At 41.5% G+C, this 27,446-nt stretch overlaps 1 protein-coding gene across 1 annotated transcript in view; it reads right to left on the reverse strand.

Annotated features, from left to right (window-relative positions):
* The window catches only part of LOC122540277 (uncharacterized), a 50,299-nt gene that overhangs the window by 17,121 nt on the left and 5,732 nt on the right, over positions 1-27,446 (reverse strand). Inside the window, exons 4-5 of the mRNA XM_087975811.1 lie at positions 26,609-26,709; positions 23,161-23,353 (exon numbers count right to left, since the gene is read on the reverse strand). Coding sequence (XP_087831937.1) covers positions 23,161-23,353; positions 26,609-26,709 — 294 coding nt within the window. The remainder of the gene's footprint in view (positions 1-23,160; positions 23,354-26,608; positions 26,710-27,446) is intronic.

Genomic DNA, 27,446 nt, shown 5'->3' on the forward strand with positions numbered 1-27,446 from the left:
GCTTAAATGCCCATAAAGAGGGAGAGTCCACCACTGCTACTGGCAGGGCATTCCATGAACTCACGACTCTGTCTGTTGTTTTCTTCTTACAGGCTGCCTGCTAAAATAATGCATAACATGATCATGCTTGTATGGAAAAGATACATATAAAAACAAAAATCAGTCATCATGATCAACTTGATCAATCTCAATAACTGCATGAGAAGAATTCAGGCCCAAACAGCTGTCACTGCAAAAGGGCATATTCTGGAAAGAGAAAACAACATCGAAGCAGATCTTGGATGAAATGCATGAACAGGTTTGGTATGTCTCACTGAGAGTCAATATTCTGAGTAATCACTGATGAATGCAAAGTCCCAACACACATTAATACAGATCAATATAGTCTTAAAAACTCCAATAAAACACTGTGGTTGACAAATTTATATCTGAATTTCTACATTTGGTGAATGAGGAGGTTGTAATGTTTACATTATGTTCGAAGTTTATTAAATAATTACTGACAAAGCATGCTTATCTGCACTACAAACAGGTATTTTAAGAACATAAAACATAGCAGCGCAGGACAGGCCTTTCAGCACTCAAAGATGTGCCGACTTGTGAAACCAATCTGAAGTCCCTCTAACCTACATTATTCCATTATCATCCATATATTTATCCAATCTCCAATTAAATGCTCTTAAAGTTGGCAAGTCTACTCCTGTTGCAGACATGGCATTCCATGCACTTACTACTGTCTGAGCAAAGAACCTACCTCTGACATCTGTCCGACATCTATCACCCCTCAAGTTAAAGCTAAGTTAGTGATTTTTGAAAAGATTTGTAGCTCAGGTTGAGGTTCTGGATGTAAGTTTGCTTGTTGAGCTGGAAGGTTTCTTTTGAGACATTTCATCACCGTACTAGGTAACATCATCAGTGAGCCTCCAATGAAGCACCAGTGGTATGCCCCAATTTCTATATATGTGTTTAGCTTTCTTTGGGTGGGTGATATCATTTCCGGTTTTTCTTGTTAGAGGAATGTAGATGGGGTCCAAATCAATGTATTTATTGATGGAGTTCCAGTTGGAATACCATGATTCAAGGAATTCTCATGTGTCTCTCTCTTTGGTTTGTCCTAGGATGGATGTGTTGTCCCAGTCAAAGTGGTGCCCTTCTTCATCTGTACGTAAGGATTCTAGTGATAGTGGGTCATGTCTTTTTGTGGCTAGTTGATGTTCATGTATCCTGGTGGCATTGCTCTTCTCTTCGTGGTTCCTCAATGCTGCAGTGTGTGGTGGCTCATTGAAATGATGTCCTAATGCAGCTTCATTTGTGGGTGTTGCCATGATTGCTTCTGTAGTTCAGTATTTGGTCTGCGTGTGTTGTTTTCCTGTAGACGCAGGTTTGAAATTCCCCATGGACTGTTTGCTCTACTGTGACATCTAGTAATGGCAGTTTATTGTTGTTCTCTTCTTTTGTGAATTTAATGCCAGTGAGGATATTATTGATGGTGTTGTAGGTTTCCTCTAATTTGTTTTGTTTGGTGATGACAAAGGTGTCATCCACGTAGCAGATCCAAAGTTTGGGTTGGATTGTTGGCAGAGCTGTTTGTTCAAGTCTCTGCATTACTGCCTCTGCTGGGTCTCCTGATATTGATAATCCCACGGGTGTTCCATTGATTTGTTTGTAGGTCTTGTCATTGAATGTAAAGTGGGTGGTAAGGCATAGATCCACTAGCTTGACGCTGCTACCTTTGCTGATGAAGTTGACGCTATCTGGTGTTTGTGTCCTTGGTTCTTTTAGTAGTATAGTCAGTGTTTCTTTGGTCAGGTTGATTTTAATGAATGTGAACAGCGCTGTTATGCCAAAGGAGACCATTATTTCATTCTCTTCTTAGTGTCTTTGATGGTGTTCGGGAATTCCTGCATGAAGTGAATGGAGTGGCATGAGTCTTCTGTTAAGTGTTTCAGTCTTTGGTGTAATTCCTTGGCTATGTTGGTGTTCCAGGTAATGAGTTTATGGGCATGGGGAGGTGGGGGTGGGGTGCCTCCTAGTTTGTGTACTTCAGGTAATCCGCAGTTGGGTAGTCCGGATTACCTAAAGTACACACACCAGCAGGGCCCCCCACACCCATAGACTCACCACCTGAAACAACAACATACAGACTACCCAAGGAATTCCACCAAAGACTAAAACACTTATTAGAAAAGTTACACCACTCCATTCACTCCACCAGGAACTCCTGAACTCCAAATAAACCAAGATAGAAGAGGATGAAATAATAGTCTCCTTTGACATAACAGCTCTGTTTGCATCCATTAACATCAACCTGGCCAAAGAAACACTGACTACACTACCAGAAGAACCAAAGACACAAACATCAGACAGCGCCAACTTCATCAGCAAACAGCTGATGAACAAACAGCTCTCCCAATCAACCAGCCCAAACTTTGAGTCCGTTATGTGGATGACACCTTTGTCATCACCAAACAAAACAATTTAGAGGAAACCTGCAACACCATCAATAATATTCTCACTGGCATTAAATTCACAAAAGAAAAACGAGAACAATAACAAACTGTCATTCCTAAATGTCACAGCAGAGCGAACAATCAATGGGGAACTTCAAACCTATGTCTACAGGAAAACAACACATACTGACCAAATACTGAACTAGAGAAACAATCATTCCGACACCCACAGATGAAGCTACATTAGGACATTATTTAAATGAGCCACCACACACTGCAGCACCGAAGAACTACAAACAGCAGAAGAGGAAAACCTATGCAGCATATTCAAGAAGAATGGGTACTCAATAAACACAGTCCGCCAATGTCTCAGCAATAAACCCAAACAAGCAGACACAAAGTGCCCAGAAATCCTAGCCACTTTACCCCACATCAAAGGCACCTCAGAAATGATGTCCACAGTACTCAGACCTCTTAGCATCATGGTAGCCCACAAACCTACCAACACATTAAACAGCGGCTAATGAATTTAAAAAGACCCTATACAAACAAGCAAGACAAATGTCATTTTCAAAATACCTTGCAAGGACTGTAACGAACACTACATCGGACAAACAGGCAGAAAACTAGCCACCAGGTTACATGAACATTAACTATCCACAAAAAGAATGACCCACTCTCACTAGTATCCTTAAATACAGATGAAGAAGGACATCACTTTGACTGGGACAACACATCCATCGTAGGACAAGCCAAACGGAGGCACACACGAGAATTCCTTGAAGCGTGGCATTCCAACCAGAACTCCATCAACAAACATTTCGATTTGGACCATACTCTGAGAAAAAGAACCGGAAATTATATCAACCACCCAAAGAAAACTAAACGCATAAATAGAAAGCGGGACATACCACCAGTGCTTCACCGGAGGCTCACTGACGATGTTACCTAGTATGGTGTCAAAATGTCTTAAAGCTATATCCCTTTTGCCAGCCATCACTATCCAAGGAAAAAGGCTCTCACTGTCCACTCCATCTAATCCCCTGATCATCTTGTATGTCTCTATTAAGTCACCTCTTAACCACCTTCTCTCTAACAAAAGCAGCCTCAAGTCCCTCAGCCTTTCCACATAAGACCTTCCATCCTTACCAGGCAACATCCTGGTAAATCTCCTCTGCACTCTTGCCAATGCCTTCACATCCTTCCTATAATGTGGCAACCAGAACTTCACGCAATACTCCAAGTGCAGCTGCACCAGAGTTTTCTATAGCTGCAACATGACTTCATGGCTCCAAAACCCAATTTCTCAACCAATAAAAACTAACACACTGTATGACTTCTTAAGAGCCTTATAAACTTGGGAGGCAACTTTCAGGGATCTATGTACATGGACACAGAGAACTCTCTGCTTATCCACACTGCCAAGAGTCTTACCATTAGTCCAGTACTCTGTATTCCTGTTACTCCTTCCAAAGTGAATCAGCTCACACTTTTCCACATTAAACTCCATTTGCCACCTCTCAGTCCAGCTCTGCAGCTATGTCTCTCTGTAACTTGCAACATCCTTTGGCACTTCCCACAACTCCACCTGTCATCTGCAAATTTACTAACCTTTCCTTCTACCCTCTCATCCAGGTCATTTATAAAAATGATAAATAGCAGTAGCCCCAAAACAGATCCTTGTGGTACACCACTAGTAACTATTGGTGCAAATGGTCTAACTGCTGCCAAAATAAGCTGTGGCTAGTCAGCAATTTCAACATAACAAATGTAAGAACATGATCTTATTATGATCTAAGCTGATGATAATATTGGTCAGATCGCAGAGTAAAATTTGGGTTGGTAGATCATAACTTAGATTAGAGGAGATCAGATACTAAACATATTTACAAAAGGCTGCCAATGTATTTTTAGCAAAAGAAAATCATGAACTATATGAGCACTATCAGAATAATTTCATTACAAACATCAGAAAGAAACATTCATTCATTTTATCTCAGTAATAGCCTCAGAGACACTCAAACCTCAGCGAGGAGTCTTTCATACTGAAGCTCTTGCTCAACTAGCACAGCGGTAACCAGTTTCTTTTTAGCAAATTTCTTCACATTCACAAGATACTGTTTTCTTAGTTTCTTCAAAATCTCTCCCTAAACTCTTAAAACAAACTCCTCACTCAGTTCAACAGGCTTCGAGGTAGTTTTCCTCTTTGACAACTCCACAACTTTTGTTTCTGAAGCACTCTTTTCACTGAGTTAGGAATACTCCCCAGACCTGACTACTTGGAAATTCCTAATAACTGCAACTTTATTGTTACGTCTCTTCTCTCTTAATGAATTTGCTTCTGGGTCTCTCTTCTGCTGGTTGTAAAACTCAAGTCAGTAAACAACTTAGCAATTGATTTCTCTAGGTGGCTTGTTGGTTATTAGTTAAAACCATATGACTTTATGTAAATGCTGTTTTTAACTCAATGTTCAAAATTACTTTCTAATTGTCAGAAAAAGACCTTCATAGAACTAAAAACCAAAATCCATTTTTCCTTCACTTTAAAATATAAATTCCCAAATAATAATGAATTATGAATCTTCATCACAATAACGAGAGATAAAAACAGGAGAAGGCCATTCAGCTCTATGAGCCAACTGCACCAATGAGACCATGTTGGTGTTGTACTTCAACACTTCTTACCTGGACCATCCTCATATTGTCAATATTTTAAAATGTACCACATATCAGGGGATCTGATATTTCACATCAGATACGTTGTATCATCACATGTTCTACCACCCAAACTCATTACCTTGCATTCCAAGGAAGAACATTTGCTTTATAGCCAGAGTTAAAAAGATACACATCTTGCACCCAATTCCACATTGCTCACAGACTATGATGAAAGAAGCGGAGGAAATCAGAAAATATGTGTTGCTTATGTCATCAGGGTTTTCACTGCTCTTCTAAAGTTATGATGAACCTTCGACTCCCTGATACAACTTACATATCAATCACAATTGAAATTCTCTCAGACTGCCAAGTACCTGTCCATAAATGAGAATGGGAATCATTTGACTACACATGCCCCACATGCACGCACAGAAGATATTAGACCTTGACCTTAGGGGAATGGTCAAAAATAAATGGCAAGTTCAAATTCCAAATAAAAACAGAAATTGCTGGAAAATCTCAGCAGGTCTGGCAGTATTTCTGGAAAGAAATCCAAATTAACTTTTTGGGTCTCGTGACCCTTCTTCAGAACTAGACCTGAAACCTAACCAGTAACCGGAGGAAATAAAGGCATATTTTGTCAGAGGTTTTAGTCTGGCACTCATTACATCAATTCTTAACAATACCAATAAAGAAAACCAACATTTATGCTGCAACAATTAAGAGTGCTAATTAGTTGAAAGTGCACTCTGATTCATAGAGGGAGTGCTATGGAAAATGCATTGGTTATTGGTGATTGACTGATAACTGCCAGGTTTTGTTCCAATTTTAAACCAGGTGGGCTCACATTGATTGGTTAGAACATTAGTCAGAGAAATGAACCAGCAAATGACTGTGATCTATTACGTTGACTTGAAACTGCATGTGTCCTTTCTGTCTGCAAAGAAGCGCCCAGTCTATTAATGTATGTATCTTATAGTACATGCAAGTGCTTAATCTGCAAGACCAACCAACAATCCAAAATTGTTGTCAGTGTAATTCTTTGCATACTCTGGTTTATCCAGCAAATATTGTCCGATTGCAGAATCACACCTAACACTGGACACTGTGTTGAATGCTTTGCACAATCAGATTAGTTGATATGGTTTAGAAATCTATTTCTTTCTTGTGGTAGTTACTTCACTTCCACAGCATTCTGTAGTAGAAAATTCCACAGATTCACCACTCTTTGAATGAAGAAACTTCTTATCTCAATCCAAGTTTCTTGAAACTGTGACCACAGGTTCTGGATCATGACAGACAGGGGAAAACGTCATTCCTGAATTCAGTCCATCTAGAATTGTCAAAGTATTTAATGAGATTCTCTCTCATTCATGTAAACTCCAGTGAAAACAGGCCGAGTTGCCCTAATCTTTCTTCATATAACAAATCTGCCACCCCAGGAATCAGTCTGTTGAACCTTCACTGCACATCCTCTGCAGCAAGTATGAGATCTATGCAGAAATCACTTATGTGCTGAACCTCTCTAGCAAAGAAGGCCAACATATCATTTCACTTGCTTGCTTCACTTATAGGCTTGTTTTTAACCCGTGCACGAATACACCAGAGTCCCTTTGTATATCAGCCTTCCCCAATATATCATATTTCAATAATAAGCTGTATTGTAAGGACTAGATCTTTATATTTTTCTGCATCACTGATGACAATTGAAATGGGAATAGGACTGTTCTGAAAACCAAGCGTTGTGTAAAGACTTACTGCTCTTTTTGAAAAGCATGTTACTGATTCCTGGTGAAGGGCTTATGCCTGCTTATCGGATGTTGCCTGACCTGTTGTGCATTTTCTCGGCTACTGATTACTAAGCACTGTTTACGTTGTTATTTATTCAACCAGGCCAGGACAGAGAAAAGCCAAAACCAAAATTTCACAGAATCCTTACAGTGTGAAAACAGGCCCTTTGGCACAACAGGTCCACACCAACCCTCTGAAGAGTAACCCACCCAGACTCAATCCCCTACTCTATTATGCTATATTTACCCCTAACTAATGCACCTAACCTACACACCCACCCCCCCCTCCAAACAGCACGGGCAATTTAGCACAGCCAATCCACCCTAACTTGCACATATTTGGATTGTGGGGAGAAACCGGAGCACCCAGAGGAAATCCATGCAGACATGGAGAGAATGTGCAAACTCCACACAGACAGTCAGCCAAGGCTGGAATCAAACCCGGGTCCCCATGCTACAGGACTGCAGATGCTGTAAATGAAAGACAAAAATAGAAATTACTGGAAAAGCTCAGCAGGTCTGGCATCATTTGTGGAGAACAATCAGAGTTAACGCTTCGGTTAAATGACCTTCCTCAAAACCGCCGATCATCCGCCGACATTTCCGCCACCTCCAAACAGACCCCACCACCAGGGATATATTTCCCTCCCCACCCCTCTCCGCCTTCCGCAAAGACCGTTCCCTCCGTGACTACCTGGTCAGGTCCACGCTCCCCTACGACCCACCCTCCCATCCTGGCACTTTTCCCTGCTACCGCAGGAACTGTAAAACCTGTGCCCACACCTCCTCCCTCACCTCCATCCAAGGCCCTAAAGGAGCCTTCCACATCCATCAAAGTTTTACCTGCACATCCACTAATATTATTTATTGTATCCGTTGCTCCCGATGCGGTCTCCTCTACATTGGGGAGACTGGGCGCCTCCTATCAGAGCGCTTTAGGGAACATCTCCGGGACACCCGCACCAATCAACCAAATTGCCCCGTGGCTCAACATTTCAACTCCCGCTCCCACTCTGCGGAGGACATGGAGGTGCTGGGCCTCCTCCATCGCCACTCCCTCACCACCAGACTCATGGAAGAAGAACGCCTCATCTTCCGCCTCGGAACACTTCAACCCCAGGGCATCAATGTGGATTTCAACAGTTTCCTCATTTCCCCTTCCCCCACCTCATCCTAGTTTCTAACCTCCAGCAACACGATCCCCTGACGTGTCCGGACTTGTCCGACCTGCCTAGCTCCTTTTCCACCTATCCACTCCACCCTCTCCTCACTGACCTATCACCTTCATCTCCTTCCCCACTGACCTATTGTATTCTATGCTACTCTATCCCCACCCCCACCCTCCTCTAGCTTATCTTTCCACGCTTCAGTCTCTCTGCCTTTATTCCTGATGAAGGGCTTTTGCCCGAAACGTCGATTTTGCCTGTCCTCGGATGCTGCCTGAATTGCTGTGCTCTTCCAGCACCACTGATCCAGAATCTGGTTTCCAGCATCTGCAGTCATTGGTTTTACCTTCCTCAAAACCAGTTCTACCCACAATAATAAGAATTAAGAGCAGTAGAAAACGGGTAGGCTCTACTGATGCAACCCATATAACATGATAATGTGTCAAGGAATATTGGAGAATGGGTGACAGTGTTAAAAGCAATCCATGTCACAACAGGATAAAAGCAAATTACTGCGGATGCTGGAATCTGAAAACAAAAAGAGAAAATGCTGGAAAATCTCAGCAGCTCTGGCAGCATCTGTAAAGAGAGAAAAGAGTTGACATTTCAAGTCTAACTGACCCTTTGTCAAAGCTTTGACAAAGGGTCAGTTAGACTCAAAATGTCAGCTCTTTTCTCTCCTTACAAATGCTGCCAGACCTGCTGAGATTTTCCACATTTTCTCTTTTTGTTTCCATGTCACAACAGAACCAGATTTGGAGTGGTTAAAAAGCATGGAAGATGGAATAGGATTCCAAAGTTTCTGAAATCAGTGTTGCATCCTAGGGGCTGCAGGGACCCCAAGCAGAAAATGAGATGGTGTTCTTACTGGTTGCAGAGGCTCGCTGGAGCACAGTAGCAAACCTGCAACAGAAACTGCCAGCACCCGTAACCTCGTTAACATACCACTCTCACATCTCTCTCTTTGGATTCCATCTACAACTCCCCATTATTGTGGCTTCAGCTTAACTATCACGTTTTCCTAACTGCTAACAGTTCTGATGAAGAGTCACCAGATTCAAAACGTTAACTCTGCTTTCTTCCCACAGAAGCTACCAGACCTGTTGAGTATCTCCAGCAATTTTTGTTTTTGTTTCAGGCTTCCAGCATCCACAGTTTCTTGCTTTATTTTAGTGTACAAAATGACATGTTAACAATTGCTCACTATGCCACAGTCCAATGACAAAGACTTTCCACTTGTGAAAAATCTATGATTGGCTCCCAAGGAGCTGAATAGCTTCGTGGTGTGAAAGTTTGGTTTGAAGTCATTAGTCCTCTGGAAAGGGAAGCTACTGTCCTTTCTTTTGAAGTATAAAATGCCTCAGTTGGAAGAAAGCCAGTTTTCTTTTCCCCCATTTGTTGCTATCAGCTATGGCTTTTAGCCAACAGGTCACATACTTGATAAGTTGTGAACCAGTCACCCTCTTCCTCCTGCAAGCAAGAGAAATTACGCAAAGAAAGAAGGTCAAGGAACAGGAAGTCCTAACAAGCCAAAAGGATCAATTCAGCAAACCCTAGGGGCAGGGATCATTGAAATGCCTTGAATCTTTTCCTTCACCCACAACACACTGTGTGTGCAGGGCAAGTTTTATAAGGCGATTAGTTTTAACATGTAGCAATCTGTATATTTGCAGATGACATTAAGCTAGAGAAAGTAGTGAGTTCTGAAAATGACACTGTGTAACTTCAGAAGGACAGTGGCTAGTTGGCCAAATGTTGAGATACCTGGCAGATGCGTTTTAATGCAGAGAAATGTGAGGTAATGCATTTTGGTAGAAGAAATACAGAGAGACAATACAGGGTCAATGGTACAAATTGGAGAGGAGTACAGGAGCAGAGGGACCTCGGGGCTTACATGCATTATTCTCTGAAGGTGGCCAGGCAAATTGAAACAGTAAAGAAGGCTTATGGGATTCTTGAGTTTCTAAATAGAGGAAGAGAGTATAAAAGCAAGGAAGCAATGCTACACCTCTACAATTATTGGTCAGGTCACATTTGGAGTAGTGTGTTCAATGCTGGCCACTTCATTTAAGGAAGGATGTTAAAGCTCTGGAGAGGGACTCGGCATGATGGTGGCGATTCTGTAGAACTGCTGTGGACAGCTCTGCCTAACAGCCAAGGCATACTGGTGTTTTTTGCCATCCCTAGCCAACTTATGTGGTGGAATTATTAGTTTAAAACCTTACAGAACATATATTTGTTAATATTTGGGAGTGGGAGGGATGCCAAAGGGAAAAAGAACAAGCAAACAGCAGCAGGGAGGACACTCCCCTGCAGCAGCAGCAGCCTCTCCTGAACCACCCGGGCACCTGATAGACTCACAGAAAGTTGGGGCTGCGACTGAGGAGATCCGTGGGGAGATTCGTGCCCAGGTCCAACCTATTGCAGCCATGCTGCAGAAGCATGAGGAGATTCAGGGCCTCGGGGAGAGGCTGGAGGGTCGAACTAAGGCCTCAGAAGCTGCAATGGAGTCCTCATCCAGTCGTATCAAGGTGCTGGAGCGAGAGGTGCGGGCCTTGCGAGACCATATCGACGACCTCGAAAATCGAGGTTGGAGGATAAATCTCCGAATTGTTGGGCTCCCTGAAGGTGAAGAAGGTTAGCTGCCAGTGAGTTTCTTTGAAAACTGGCTGCTGAAGTTTTTGGGCCTTCACACCGAGTCCAGCAGGCTTCAGATGGAAAGGGCTTATCGGGTTACAGTGCACAAGTCAGGGCCAGTGCAGCGCCCCCGCTCGGTCCTAGTGCACGTCCACTCATATAAGGACAAGCAAAAAGTCAGAAGCTTCCAGATCTCTGGAAAAAGATCTGCAGGCACTGCTGCACAAGGGGTCAAAAATCATGTTTTTCCAGGATTTCTCTGCAGCTGTAATTCGAAAGAGGAAATCCTTCGATGAAGTTAAAAAGAGGCTGAAGAACCTGGGCATCCAGTACTCCACGAGATACCCCGCAGTGCTCCATTTCAGCCACGAGGACTCAGTTTATACATTTGACTCAGTGGATAAAGCTAAAAGCTTTGTATCTACTTTAAAATAGATAGATTGGCCTGAAGAATACAGTTAATGTTTGTTCTCTTTTCTATCTTTCCCCATGTTTTCCCTTCCTTTTTTAAAAATTCCTTTCTTTCTCCCTAATAATTTCCTTTATGGAAAGGGGGTGAAAAGACCTTGGAATAAGTTGTTCCTTTTTTTTAATAACTGGATTTTCTGATGGGAAATTTTGTGGATGTTCTTCGTTGTCTCTCCCCTTTTTTTTGTTTCTTCTGTTTCTCTTTTAGTCACAAATAGGGGTGACATGAAGCTAGGGATGGGTGGAGTGCTCATCCTGATTTATTCTTTTTTCTGTTGATTTAAGGATCATCTCCTTGTTTTTTTTTTCCTGGCCGAAGGCTGTGGCACAGTCTGGATTTGAAGGAGCTGTGAAGGAGGGGATGGTAGGGTGAGTGCCCCCTATGGGCAGGGGGAAGAGTCTTCCATTCAAGGTTTTATAGTTTTTTTTTGTAGTGTTTTGGTAGTAATAGTTGTTTATAGTTATGATAGAGTCGTTTTTGTATGTATAGTTCTTCGTCTCTGAGAGTCTTTATTTACTTATGCTCGATGCTTTGTAAGCAGGGTTCTCCTTCCCAGGTGTTCAAGGGTCTCTGAAAGGGGATATGGTTAAGTGTCTTATTAAATGGTGCACCTGGAACATTAAGGGAAGTCACTCCCCTGTTAAAAGGAAAAAAAGTGTTTTCTAGCCTTAAGAGGGAAAGGGTTGATATCGCTTTGTTGCAGGAAACCCATCTTGATGATGGGGAACACCTGAAATTACAACAGGGGGGTTATGACCGGGTATTCTTTTCATCCTTTATTACTAAAAGTAGAGGATTGGCGGTACTTATCCAGAAAAATCTTCCGTTCACGTTATTAGAGCAGGTGAAAGATGAGCAGGGACGGTTTGTGATACTTAAAGCCCTGATACATGGGGAGGAATATGGCATTTTAAACGTCTACTGTCCTCCGGCGCATCCCCTCAAATTTTTGATTAGTGCTTTCTCTAAGTTGAGTGCTTTTAGAACACAGCACATTATTATCGGGGGGGGGGGAATCTTAACTGTTGTTTGGATCCGACAGTGGACAGGATGCCTTGTGGGCCCCCAACTATTTATTCGCAGGCCAAGCAGGTGGTTGACATATGCGGGGAGATGGGGCTGGTGGATATTTGGAGATGTCTTCATCCTACCGGCAGGGACTTCACCTGTTTCTCAAACCCATATAAATTTCACATGAGGACTGATCTCTTTCTGGCTCCCTCGGCCCTTCTGGATTCGATTATGGGTTGTAAAATTAGGAATATAGCTATCTCTGATCATGCAGCAGAGTATTTGGAGGTTAAGGCCAAGAGTGAGGGGCTAGGTTTGCGGCACAGGCGTTTGGACCCTTTTCTCCTTAAGGATTCCAAATTTGTGGAATACGTTTTGAAGGAGTTTCAGGAATTCTTGACTATCAACTCAGGCACGGCTCGTAGTCCATCTATGCTATGGGAGACTGCTAAGGCCTTTGCTAGGGGATTAGCTATTTCCTATTCGGCTAGCCAGAAACGACAGAAGGAGGAACAGCAACGTTTACTTGAGATGCAGTTGAAAGCTGCCAGGGCGGCACATTTTGCGCAGCCTTTGGTGACTAAGTTACAGCAGATCACGGCCCTACGGGCTGCCTTGAATTAAATACTGACACAAAACGCAAAGAAAGAACTTGCTTTTGCTAGACAAAGGCTGTTTGAAAATGGGGAAGCAATAAGCGTACCTGACTAAGAAAAAGCGTGCCCCCAATCCATTACTGCAATCAGAGACAGCGCCGGGGTCCTTACAAATGATGCTAAAAAGATTAGTGAGGCTTTTCGGAGCTTTTACTCTGAACTGTATTGGTCTGAAGGTTGCGAAGACAGGAGGACTAAAATGGAGACCTTTTTTAAGAACCTGGATCTCCCAGGGGTAACCTTGGAACAGGCCTTTCTCCTTAATGTCCCCTTGACAGCTCGGGATATACAGGAGGCAGCTGGGCAACTTCTGAGTGGGAAAGTGCCTGGCCCTGATGGTCTTCCGGGTGAGTTTTATAAGGAGTTTATAGGGATTCTGTCAGGGCCCATGTTGGAGATGTACAATCACTCCTATATGCATGAATGCCTACCACCATCTTTGAGAGAAGCTAATATTTTCCTAATTCTTAAGAAGGGGAAGGTTCCTGAGGATTGTGCCTCATACAGCCCATCTCTCTATTAAATTCAGATTTCAAGATTCTGTCCAAGATCCTGGCGCTAAGATTGGAAAGGGTGTTGCCCCATATTATTAAAGAGGACCAGACAGGCTTTATAAGGGGCCGTAGGTCCTCTTATAATATTAGAAGGTTACTGAATATGGTCCAAGTTTGTCAGCAGCGATCACTTCAGGGGTTGATTTCCTTAGATGCAGAGAAAGCATTTGACCGAGTGGAATGGCCATATCTTTTTTATGTCTTAGAACAGTTTGGGTTAGGTAGAGGTTTTATATCACCACCCACTGGCTGCGGTCATCACCAACGGGGTGAAGTCTGGGAATTTTGGGATTGGTAGGGATAGTCGGCAAGGTAAAAACAATGACTGCAGATGCTGGGAACCAGATTCTGGATTAGTGGTGCTGGAAGAGGACAGCAGTTCAGGGAGCATCTGAGGAGCAGTATAATCGACGTTTCGGGCAAAAGCCCTTAATCAGGGGTAGTCGGCAAGGCTGCCCCCTCTCACCGTTGTTGTTTATGTTGGTGATAGCCTCTGCCAGCGACTCTATTCGTCAGAACGTCCACATAACTGCTCTGGAAGTGGGATTGAGGGCACACAAGATTACACTGTAAGCGGATAATGTCCTTCTGTATGATCCCATTTGATACAATAGAACATAGAACATAGAACATAGAACAATACAGCACAGAACAGGCCCTTCGGCCCACGATGTTGTGCCGAACTTCTAACCTAGATGTATCAATTCATTTGGGGCTGTTTCAGGATATCAGATTAACTTTGCAAAATCGGAGGCTATGCCTTTAGGGAACCTTAAGGATGTACCAGAAGTTGAAGGTGGCCCTAAGTTCCTTTTAAGTGGTCACAGGCAGGGTTCCGGTACCTAGGCATTTTTATTACCCTTTGTTATTTCAGACTAACTTTGCTCACTTGCTCGACAATATTAGGCGAGATCTCAAGAGACGGGAGGCTCTTCCAATTTCATGGCTAGGTCAAATATCTCTAATTAAGGTGAATGTTCTTCCTCGTTTGCTTTATCCCATGTGTATGCTCCCTATAATGTTTCCTAGATCAACGCTGCGGAAGCTTATGGGGTGGTTTGATTCCTTTGTCTGGCATCGTGGGAGACCCCTCATCAAACTTACTAAATTGCAGTTGCCTCAAGGAGGGGGAGGAGTTGATTGCCCAGACATCAGGAGGTATCAATCGAGTTCCCTGCTGTCCTTTGTCTGTAATTGGGTAGGTAACGATCCAAACTCAATATGGCTGGATATCGAGGCCTCCCAGGCAAAGTGCCCTCTTATTAACCTGTCATTCATGGATAAGATGAGGACAGTTATGGACCACTGCCGGAACCCCATTGTCATTAGTACAGTCAAGGCATGGAGGGCGATGCGTCAGAGTGAGTGTTGTCTATCCAAGACTTCACCACTTACATCTATAGGTGGCATGCCAGGGTCCCGACCAGGGATGATGGACTCAGGGTTCAAACTATGGGCAGCAAGGTGAGTTTCTAGTTTGGGAGACTTGTTTGAGGGGGAGGTTATGATGTCTTTTGAGCAACTGCACCGCAAATATGGGTTGCCCAGCAGAGATCTTTTCCGTTTTTTTCAGGTTAAGGATTTCATCCAGAAGAAGACTACACTTCTCACTAAGCCCCATAAACCCGATACAGAGAGGATGTTGCTACGTTCCACAAGCACCCTTTTGGTTAGTGCCCTCTATTGCCTGCTGGGTGACAGGGCCTGGCAGGATATTAACCGGTTATGTGAGATTTGGGAGCAAGAGCTGGAGTGGAGATCTCTTCTGAAACATGGGAGAACACTCGAAAGGTCTCAATCTGTAATAGGGCATGCTCTTCGCAGTTAGAAGTTCTGCACAGGGCTCATCTGGCACCAGACCATCTAGCGAAGTTTAAAAAAGGGGCATCTTCAGTGTGCCCCAAATGTAAATTAAGTGTAGGTACTCTAACCCATTGCTTCTGGACATGCCACAGGCTCCGTGTTTACTGGAGTGCTGTGGCAGAAGAGATAGGGAGGGTATTGAGGACTGAAGTTAAAGTCGACCCTATATCTCTCCTCTTAGGTCTACCGAATTTACCATCTTTAGGCGGGCATGGGAAGAAACTATTTAATATTCTTGCATACTGTGCACTGAAGAATATTCTGATGAACTGGGTGTCTGAGAACCCACCGGGCTTGCTGGGATGGCAGAAATTAATTATGAAGCATATTCCCTTGGACTTTTTTTTACAAACATGGTGCACCACACAACAGACAATTTTTATAAGACATGACAGCCCTACTTGAGTTATTTAGATGTAGATTTGTCAGTTATATTAACGAGTGCATTTGTTTAACCAGGATGATTAGATTTGTCCAGCCCTGGGCCCTGGAGGGGGTCTCCTGAGTTAATACAGGCGTATATACAATGCTCCCGTTCCTTTGTTTGGGAGCTTTGCGCCAAGCAAAGCTGTTCTGTATTTTGATTTTTTTTGGCTTTTTTTGCTTTTCTTTCTTTTTTTGGTGTTGCTTTGCAGTGTTAGGGTTTGCTTTGTATTATAGGGTAGGTTAGTAGTTTGTAGATAGGAGTTGTATTGTAATTTTTTTTCTTTTTATTATACTGATATTTGTTATTGTTTTTTTGAATAATTTTATATGTTTGTAAAGTTAAAAAAAATTGCTAATAAATATAATGACAAAATAAAGCACTGGAGACTGTGCAAAGGAGGTTTACTGGGATGATACTATTAATGAGGAATATTAGATACAAGGAATGATGACAAAAATTGGTCTTATTCTTCTTGGAGCAGAGAAAATTAAGAGGTTTAAAATAATGAACAATTTTGACTAAGTAACGATACTAAATAAAATTAAAGAACTGTAGATGCTGCAAATCAGAAGCCAAAACAGAAATTGCTAAAAAAAGCTCAGCAGGGTCTGGCAGCATCTGAAGAGAAATCAGAGTTAACATTTCAGGTCTGGTACCCTTCCTCAGACCTGCTGAGCTTTTCCAGCAATTTCTGTTTTTGTTAAATGAGGATATTTTGGTTCCATGACAGTGAAAGGCAAGGCTGGTAGGTGTAAGGAATGCTGGATGACTAGAGAAATTGAGGGTTTGATGAAGAAAAAGAAGGAAGCATATGTCAGGTATAAACAGGAGAGACTGAGTGAATCCTTAGAAGAGTATAAAGGCAGTAGGAGTAGACTTAAGAGGGAACTCAGGAGGGCAAAAAAGGGGACATGAGATAGCTTTGGCAAATAGGACTAAAGAGAATCCAAAGGGTTTTTACAAATACATTAAGGACAAAAGGGTAACTAGGGAGAGAATAGAGCCACTCAAAGTTCAGCAAGGCAGCCTTTGTGTGGAGTCGCCGAAGATGGGGAGATACTAAACAAGTATTTTGCATCAGTGTTTCTTGCGGAGAAACACTGTTTCATGGGGAAACAGATGGTGACATCTTGAAAATCCATATTACAGAGGAGTAAGTGCTGGACGTCTTGAAATGCATAAAGGTGGACAAATCCCCAAGACCAGATCAGGTGGACCCTAGAAATCAGCTTTGACAAAGGGTCAGTTAGACTCGAAACGTCAGCTCTTTTCTCTCCTTACAGATGCTGCCAGACCTGCTGAGATTTTCTCTTTTGGACCCTAGAACTCTACGGCAAGCTAGGGAAGTGGTTTTGGGCCCCTTGCTGAGGTATTTGTATTATCGATAATCACAGGTGAGGTGTCAGAAGACTGAAGGTTGGCTAACTTGGTACCATTACTTAACAAACGTGGTAAGGACAACCCAGGGAACTATATACCGGTAAGCCTGAGGTTGGTGATGGGCAAATTGTTGGAGGGAGTCCTGAGGGACAGGATGTACATGTATTTGGAAAGGCAAGGACTAATTAGGGATAGTCAATATGGCTTTGTGCGTGGGAAATCATGCCTTATGAACTTGATTGAGTTTTTGAAAAAGTAACAGAGGATTGATGAGAGCAGAGTGGTGGACGTGACCTACATGGACTTCAGTAAGGCGTTCAACAAGGTTCCCCATGGGAGACTGGTTAGCATGGTTAGATCTCATGGAATACAGGAAGAACTAGCCATTTGGATATAGAACTGGCTCAAAAGTAGAAGACAGAAGGTGGTGGAGGGTTGTTTTTCAGACTGGAGGCCTGTGACCAGTGGAGTGCCACAAGGATTGAAGCTGGATCCACTACTTTTTCTCATTTATATAAATTATTTGGATGCCAGCATAAGAGGTATTGTTAGTAAGTTTGCAGATAACACCAAAATTGGAGGTGTAGTGGACAGCGAAGGAGGTTACCTCAGATTACAATGGGATCTTGATCAGATGGGCCAATGGGCTGAGGAGTGGCAGACGGCTTTTGGCCGAGTGCTGGCAAATGGGAATAGATTAGGTTGCGCTTTCTGGTCAGCATGGACAAGTTGGACTGAAAGGTCTGATTCCGTGCTGTACATCTCTATTACTCCATAACTGGGGGTCACAATTACAAGATTGTCAACAAGACAGCTAGGACTGAGACGAGAAGAAACGTCTTTACTCATAAAATTGTAAGGATTACGAATGCACTACATGGGAGAATAGTGGAGGAAGATTCCATATGAGGTTTCAAAAGAAAGCTGGATATATATTTAAAAATTATTAATTTAGAGGGCTATATGACAGACCTAGAGAATAGAGGGGAAAGTGAGATACTGGAGATCAGAATCGAAGAGTGTGGTGCTGGAAAAGCACAGCCAGTCAAGTAGTATCCAAGTGGAGAGTCGATGTTTCAAACTCTTCATCAAAGCTTATGCTCAAAATGTCGACTCTCCTGCTCCTTGGATGCTGCCTGACTGGCTGTCCTTTTCCAGCACCACACACTTTCGAGAGCTAGAGAATGGGACTATCTGGATCACACTTTCAGGAGCTAGTTCTAATATGATAGATTGAATGGCCTCTTTCTGTACTGTAAAATCTTTGATTCTAAGAACGGCTTATAATTGTTTACCTACAGCTAGAAACTATTTGAAATAAAAAGCAATTCTTGCTGCGTCCAAGAATCTGATCTACGCTTTCTGCCATAATAGGTCTAAAACACAGCTAAATTGGAATTCTGAGTACTATTCTAAAATCTTCACTTTTTGCTGGTTGCACAATGACGGGAAATCTTCAGACCAGGTTTCAAATTCAGATGGGAAACAATGAGGAGGTCTAATATTTGAAACGTTATGATTTTTCAAACTGTTTCACAGAGAGATATACAGTGTTGTTTTTGCTCCAAGCATAAAAGGCATTTGGATGGGTATATGAATAGGAAGGGTTTGGAGGGATATGGGCCAGGCGCTGGAAGGTGGGACTAGACTGGGTTGGGATATCTGGTCGGCATGGACGGGTTGGACCGAAGGGTCTGTTTCCATGCTGTACATCCATATGACTCTGGTTCTTACAGGCTGAGAGATAGTTACCGCATCCTTCCCAACGTCTCCAGCAACTGCTCACAGCTTTCATATGCACACTGAAGAAAACACCATTACGCGAGTCCAAACATCGTTGCTCTCATAAAATCTATGAATATATACATTCGCACTGCATGCACTTAAAGACGTGAATTTTAGAATTAGGTTTATTGTCATGTGTACTCAAGTTACAAAAGAACAGAAGTACAGTGAAAAGTTTAGTGTCGCTAACTCGCAGCACCAACTTAAGTACCCAGGTACAACAAAAATAGAGAAAAATAAAGAAAAAAGTTCCACTACATTATGGATAGGCAAAGTATAAGTCAGGAAATTAAGAAATAAAGATAAAAAGATAGACATTAACAGTTTTTCCATAAGGGTTTCACTGGTTCCCAACCAGAAGCCATTTTTGCTCAGGGCCCACTGGCAGAAGAATAAAAAGACAACAGAAAAAAAACACTGGAGAGAAAAGAAAAAAGAATGGGTGGAGCAGACGAGCTCTGGTAGGAGAGAGCCGCCAACTTGGTTAGGTTAAGGTCATCATATGTTCAAACAGCCAACAAAGTCTATTATCCATATCTTAATGATATTTTACTCTTTTGTATTCAGTGAAGCTAACAATTCCATTTTTTTATTGACAGTACAAATGAAGCATTGACCCTCCTTTCCTTCTTCACCCCATACCAACAACTGCCATTCTTACAGCCCTTCATCTCATATGGGTTTGTGATGATGCTGCTCCTTTAACAACATTAGATAGTCCTTTCCTCCCCTCCCCGCCAAGAGGTTGTAATGACCTAAGCTCTGAAAAGTCTGGGTTTATTTACTTGGGGAAGCTTTAAGTTTAATGAAAGTACATTAAACTAGTAAAATGAAAGGGGATTGGCCAGTTCTCTCAGCTCAACTTCTCTCTGATTTGTTTTGTTTTGGTTTCAGCAGACTGGCTGTCCAGAGCAAGCAGTCAGTCAGTTTTTGAGGCTGCTGCTCCATGCCAAATCTCTATCTCTCCTATAGGACTTTGTGTTTGATTTTACTTTGTTTTGCCAAGGGGTGTTTATAGAACATGGAATTTGGAGGAATTTGGAACAGATCATTAAGTTGGGATAGTCTGTTGTATTTTTAGATTCTATATTCTGTTAAGTTGTTCTATATTCTGTTCTCTTTTTGGGGTTTGTGTTTCATTCAGTAATTTTGTAAGTTAGTTCTGTTTTGTTTAAAACTAAGTGGTTGGACCAGCTGCATCTCTGCTGGAATATCCACACTACACCTGTTTAAAACAACTAGCAAAGTTCAAGTTTGGGCTAATTTCTTGAAGTGATTTGAGCGCTCTGGCCTGGTTTTTGTTAATACTAGTTATTAAGTAATTTGGTATTAATTTCCTATTTAGATTGAAGGAAAGCTGTACATAATTAATAGAAATAATTGTCAATACAATAGCCACCAGATCATATATTCCTTGAGGTTTCTGTTTGCCTTTGTATAAAATTTAAAAAGTAGTCTCAGGACTTCAGAACATAATTTGAGCTCCACAGTTTTTCCACTGATTTGTAATATTTTCCCATTTATTCATTAGTGTACACAAATTTTGCAATGTTTATCATTGCAATTCAGGATTGGATCCCCAATTTTTCAAAAGAAAGTATTTGTAAAATACAAATTTGTAAAATAAATCCACTTGCTTGGATGAGTGCAGCTTCAATAACATTCAAAAAACTTGACACCATCCAAGGACAAAGCAGCCACCTCATTGGCACCACATCCACAATCATCAACTTCCTCCACCACCAAAGCTCAACAGCAGTACTACGTACTATCTGCAAGGTGCACTACAGAAATTCACCAAAGATCCATTGAAATTACCATCAAAAAGGACAAGGTAGCAAATATACCTCCAAGCTACTCACAATCCTGACATGGAAATATATCACGATTGTTTCATAGTCACTGGGTCAAAATCCTGGAATTCCCTCTATAAGAACATGGACTGCAGCAGTTCAAGAAGGCAGCTCATCACCACCTTCTCAAGAGACAACTAGGGACTGGCAATAAATGCTGGTCTAGCCAGTGATGCCTGCATCCAAAGAGTAAAAAGAACTATTTCCAAATATTTTGTTTATAAAGTCAATAAAACATACAAATTAAATGAAGCCAATGAAGTAACAAGTAGTTAAAATGTAACTAAGTTTTCCACATGAACTATAAATGATGAACTCATTATGGCAATTAAGTAAACTTTGGACCAAGTTTGGAAAGTTGCTAGTTACTTTCTTTCTGTGAATAACACAATACTAGTATAAAAAAATGAATGAAGGCGAGTCTAGTCATCTCTACCATTAGAGAAATCTCCAAAAGGAAGGCAAAGCCAAGCACAAAAGTAATATGGAGGCGAAACCACTTTATTTGCCACGCGGGAACAACCAAACAATACATTGAAATACACCATTTTCATTCTTTTATTTCATCATATTACAGAGGTGGCGGCGCTGGATGTCTTAAAATGCAGAAAAGTGGACACATCCCCAGGACCTGATCAGGTGTACCCTAGAACTCTGAGGGAAGCCGGTGAAGGGATTGCTGGGCCCCTGACTGAGATATGTACACCACCAATAGTCACAGGTGAGGTGCCAGAAGACTGGATGTTGGCTAACGTGGTGCCACTATTTAAGAAAGATGGTAAGGAAAAGCCAGGCAACTATAGACCAGTGAGCCTGACATTGGTGGTGGGCAAGTTGTTGGAGGGAATCCTGAGGGACCCGATCTACATGCATTTGGAAAGGCAGGACTGATTAGCAATAGTCGGCCAGGCTTTGTGCGTGGGTAATGATGTCTCATGAATTTGATTGCATTTTTTGAAAAAGTAACGAAAAGGATTGAGAGGTGGATGTGATCTGCATGCACTTCAGTCAGACGTTCAACAAGGTTCCTCATGGTAGACTGGTTAGCAAGGTTAGGTCGCATGGTATACAGGGAGATCTAGCTATTTGGATACAGAACTGGCTAGAAGGTAGAAGGCACAGGGTTGTTTTTCACACTGGAGGCCTGTCACCAGTGGAGTGCCACAAGGATCGGTGCTGGGTCCACTACATTTCATCGCTTTGGATGTGAACATAGGAGGTATAGTTAGTAAGTTTGCAGATAACATCAAAATTGGAGGTGTAGTGGACAGCAAAGAAGATCATCTCAGAGTACAGTGGATCCTGATCAGACGGGCCAATGGGCTGAGGAGTGGCAGATAGAGTTTAATTTACATAAATGTGATGTGCTGCATTTTGGAAAAGCAAATTAGAGCAGGACTTATACACTTCATGATAAGGTCCTGGGGATTGTTGTTGAACAAAGAGACCTTGGAGTAAAGGTTCATAGTTCCTTTAAAGTAGAGTCGCAGGTAGATAGGATAGTGAGGAAGGTGTTTGTTAAGCTTTCCTTTATTGGTAAGAGCATTGAGTACAGGTGTTGGGAGGTCATGCTGCAGCTGTACAAGATCTTGGTTTGGCTAATTTTGGAATATTGCATACAATTCTGAACATCCTTCTTATGGGAAGGAGACATGTAATTTGAAAGGGTTCAGAAAAGCTTTACAAGGATGTAGCCAGAGTTGGATGATTTGAGCTACAGGGAGAGACTGAATGGGCTGGGGCTGTTTTCCCTGTAGCATCGGAGGCTGGGGGAGGTGACCTCAGAGGTTTATAAAATCATGACGGGCATGGACAAAATAAACAGACAAGACTTTTTTTTTCCTTGGGGTGGGGGAGTCCAGACTAGAGGGCATAGATTTAGGGTGAGAGAGGAAAGATATAAAAGGGACCCAAGGGGCAACTTTTTTCACGTAGAGGGTGGTGCGTGTATGGAATGAGCTGCCAGAGGAAGTGGTGGTGGTAGGTACAATTACAACATTTAAAAGGCATCTGAATGGGTATATGAATAGGAAGGGTTTAAGAGGGATATGGGCCAAGCGCTGGCAATTGGGACTTGATTAGATTAGGATATCTGGTCGGCATTGACGAGTTGGACCAAAGGATCTGTTTTCATATTGTCCATCTCTAATGAAGAATCATAAATTGCACAGATTACAATGTATGAACCTGATCATTACACTGTATGAAAATATGAAGCATTTCTATATGACAGAATAGCCAAAGCAAACTTTAAATTATCGAACTTAAATTTATAAATTCTTACAAGACCCTTCACAGTATGTTGCCTAGAAACCTAAAGAGTGGCAGGGATGACATAGGGAAAATCTTAAATAAAAACAAAGTTTCTGCTGTTAATGAAACATGTCTAGGCAAAAAGAGAAAAAAAAAATCACTTCTGATTGTACAAGCAGAGGTACATTAGCTTACTCTAAACTCTTACCTGAGACTGCATGCTCAGATATTGCTTCTATAAAAATAGAGCTTTGTCGTGGATATTGGCTTCTTAGCCACTCACACACTTCATCCTTTGTCCATAAGGATACCGGCTTATTTTGCATTTGAGTACTTTGAACTACTCGAATCTTACATTCTTCAAGTTCAAGCTGATTCCCAGAGTAATTAAGTGGTAAAGTCTATTATAGTGAAACAAAAAGTAGAAAATGACTAGTACATCCCACAGTAATTTTAAAAATTAACTATTAAAGCATTTAATAACTACTGCCTAATCTAAAAGGCTATTCCTAAAAATGTATAATGTTAGCTATTGCATTACAATATTTATAACAAAAAAAATCAGAGAAATATATGTCAAACAAATACATAGCTTTTTGAGTCATACAGCACAGAAAGAGACCCTTCGGTCCATCTCGCCCACATGGACCAGACATCCCAGTCTGACCTACTCCCATTTGCCAGCATTTGGCCCATTTCCCTCTAACCCCTTCCTATTCATATAACCATCTCGATGCATTTTAAATATATCACAACTTATCAAAATCTAGCTTTACTCAACAGAAACAAATATTCTGACATTGCCTGATATAAAAAGACAAACACTTCTCTTTTACTTGTTTGTCTTCTTTTCATTCACAGGATGACAGCATCACTGGCGAAGCCAGCATTTATGGTCCACCCCAAATCACCCAGCGCCAGTTAAGAGTCAACCATGTTTCTGTCAGTCTGGAGCCACACATAGGTCAGTCCAGGTAAGGATAGCAGTTTCATTCCCTCAAAGGACATTTGTGAACCAGATTTTTTTTTCAAACAATTGACAATGAATTCACAGTCATCATTAGACTCTTAATTCTAGATACTTATAGAATTCCAACTGCACCATTTGCCCTGGCAGGATCAGAATCTAGGTCCCAGAATATTACTTGGGTCTCTGGATGAACAGTCCAGTGATTATGACCACTAGGCCAATTCCTCCCCTCAGAAAATTAAACATGAAGAATTCATATTGTTCAGATACATAATATGTAAACAACAAAACTTCAAGTTAACGAACATTGAATTACAATTGCATTACAAATGTTGCCATTTTTCAATTCATGTCACACATTTTTATGGTAATTTTTAAATTAACTACCTGAACTTAGCAACTGATCATTTCCAAACCTTTTTCTTTTAAAAGTAACTACACTAATTGTATGATGGCGATCAAAGCTAAAGACAGGGGAAAATTTGCTTAAACATGCATCTGTTTGGATCCATGAAAGCCTGTCCATCAATGCACAGAGATTGAAATGTTTCTGTCAACAATTCCCTAAAAAGGTGACATTACGATTTCTATTATCAGTGATGCTCAGCAAAGGCAAAACATTTTCATTAGAAGTGGAGGAACACTAACCGGAAGCTGTTTTTAATGTGCATATTGACTGATTATATATTACAAAAGACAGACAATCAGAGGAGTCTCATTAATGAAGGTATATAAAGCCAAGCCAACTTCAAGAAGTGCAAAACATAAGTAGAATTGGTAATTATATCATGAATTCCTGCTTCTAAAGTGCAGCGTAACACTGGGATTCCAATTCAGAATGTTTGCAGATACTTGGTATATTGCACTAATAATTCTGATATTCCCATATTAACAAAAATGTTTATAAAAGTCACACATTGATCTTCAAAGGTTTTGAATCAATGTGCTGAAGTTGATGCCATAAATGCAAAATATTAGATATGGACTTGCTTTTAATTTCAAAATTAGCCCAGTGGCTAAAACGAACACCCATTTATGATCTACATTTTTCAACTTTTTACTCACCACCATCCATCCCACCCCCCACCCCTTTTACCTTTGTTTCACTCCACAGAAAATGATAGATTTTAACCTGTAAAAAAGGGGTAGGGGTAGGGAGAAGGACAAATGGTAAGGGTGCCAACAGCAAAAGGCAAGATTTATTAAGCGCAGCTCAAGGTCATTAGTAGTACAATTCTCTATTCAAATGGGAATCATTGCTCAGAATGTGATCTAACTGTAATTATAAACAATCTTCTGGGAAAGCATAACAATCCTTATTTTGGATTCCTAATATGTTCACACAAGTGACGTACTAAATAAAAGCATAGAAATAGATTTCTTATTAGGAAAAACAAATGAAGGCAGATTTTGTTCCTAACCCCTAACCTTTGCATTTAAAGATTTCAATGACTGCCTCGAGAAAAGGTGCGAGAAACGGGGAAAGAAGGTGGTAGGTAGCAGTTCATTTTTTATTAAAAACTCATACCAATATTCAAATGATAGCAGCACTATTTGGGGGTATCCTAAACTTAGCAACTATGCTAAAATAAAAACATATTATTCAAATATGTTTTAAATGGGTAAAACCTGTACCTAAACACTAATCAGTGGTTCTGGATTAGTGGTGCTGGAAGAGCACAACAGTTCAGGCAGCATCCAAGGAGCTTCGAAATCGACGTTTCGGGCAAAAGCCCTTCGGGTTACTAACCTGCAAATTGTGATCACGATAAAGCATTGGCTTTGTTTGGTACGATTTAAAACGTGGCTCTGGAATATCTTCAGAGTCCATTATTGTCTGATAAATATGTAGTTCTGAAAAAAATGACTCAAGTTGTGACCCACTTAGAAACAAATGCTGCAAAACACAAAGCATTTAGTCCACTCAATTTCTATTGCAGTTTTCAAAATATAAATAGACAGATAATCCATGAAAATGTTTTTAAATCATGTTTTAACTCAGATATTTATAGGGCATTTATACAAGATTACTTTTTTGGTGAACACACCTAATTTTATTACAGCCTAATTCTAAGACTTAGGAAGAGTTCTTCTTCAAAACTGATTTGTTTTTCATTATTCAGAGTGATTGGTAATTTACTGTACAATTCAATGAACTGTGGATCTGGAGTCACATGCAGGCCAGGCAGATTAAGGAGAAGGGAGAAAGTGAGGACGGCAGATGCTGGAGATCAGAGTCAAAAAGCTCCATCACATTCCTGAAGAACTTATGCTCAAAACGGTGACTCTCCAGATCCTTGGATGCTGCCTGACCTGGTGTGCTTTTCCAGATTAAGGAGAAGGCAGATTTCTTGACTTGGTGAAGAAACAATCAAGATAGTTTTATGGTCATCTTTACTGACTCTTTATTCCAGAATTATTTGTTGAACTTAAATTCCATCAGCTGTCCAGATTACCCATCCAAAGGCTTTCCACTGTTCCACTTTATCCCCTTTCTACTGCTTTTACCTTATGCTTAATGGCCAAAAATTGCAATTTTTAAACACTTGGTTGATTCCACTTCCTAAAATATCAAGATAATAATAAAGATGGAAGTGTGCATGACAATTAGTTGTGATTTGTTGGCCTAGATTTTGCTGTTAGTGAAACTCGAAGAACAATTCACAGAGATGTAGTAAATTGTTACCTCTCTTGAGTTCCAATTGGTTGTTGCATTCTTTAATGGGGATTCCCAAACTTGGGCATCACACTGTCCAGAATGAATCACTAAGAATTCTGACAGCCAGCCTAACTGAAAAGTATTTGTGAAAAAGAAGTTTAGACACATCAAAATAAAGACTCGATCAATTCATGGAATCAATAGACAAGCTGAAATATGAAATGATTTGGAGGTTTAATTGGAAGCACTAGCTTTCGAAATACTGCTTCTTCATCAGGTGGTTGTGGAAGTGTCTCAGCAGCTAGCACTGCTGCCTCACAGCACTAGGGATCCAGGTTCAATTCCAGCTTCAGGCGACTGTCTGTGCGGAGTTTGCAAATTCTCCCTGTGACTGCATGCGTTTCCTCTGGGTGCTCCAGTTTCCTCCCACAATCCAAAAATGTGCAGGTTAGGTGAATTGGCTATGCTAAATTGTCCATATGTTAAGGGATATGTAGGTTAGGTGCATTAGTTAGGGGTAATGTGAAGTAACAGGGTAGGTGAATGGGTCTGGGTGGGATATCTTCAGATGGTTGGGCCGAAGGGCCCGTTTCCACATTGTAGGAATTCGATGATAGACTGGGCTAAGGTAGGGGAAGGGGAAAATGAGGAAACTGATGAAATCCATATTGATTCCGTGTGGTTTCAGGGACCCAAGGTGTAAGATAAGGTGTTCCTCCTTCAGGCATCGGTGCTTAATGTTTGGTGATGGAGAAGACTCAGGACCTGTATGTCTTTGGCGGACTGGGAGAGGGAGTTAAAGTGTTCAGCCATGGGGTGGTGGGGTTGGTTGGTGCACCCTCTTGACATGTCCATCCTCCTTCCC

This window comes from Chiloscyllium plagiosum, unplaced genomic scaffold (assembly GCF_037043375.1).
Source record: "Chiloscyllium plagiosum isolate Xiang-an unplaced genomic scaffold, Cpla_swu_hap1 HiC_scaffold_3, whole genome shotgun sequence".
Classification (NCBI taxonomy): domain Eukaryota; kingdom Metazoa; phylum Chordata; class Chondrichthyes; order Orectolobiformes; family Hemiscylliidae; genus Chiloscyllium; species Chiloscyllium plagiosum.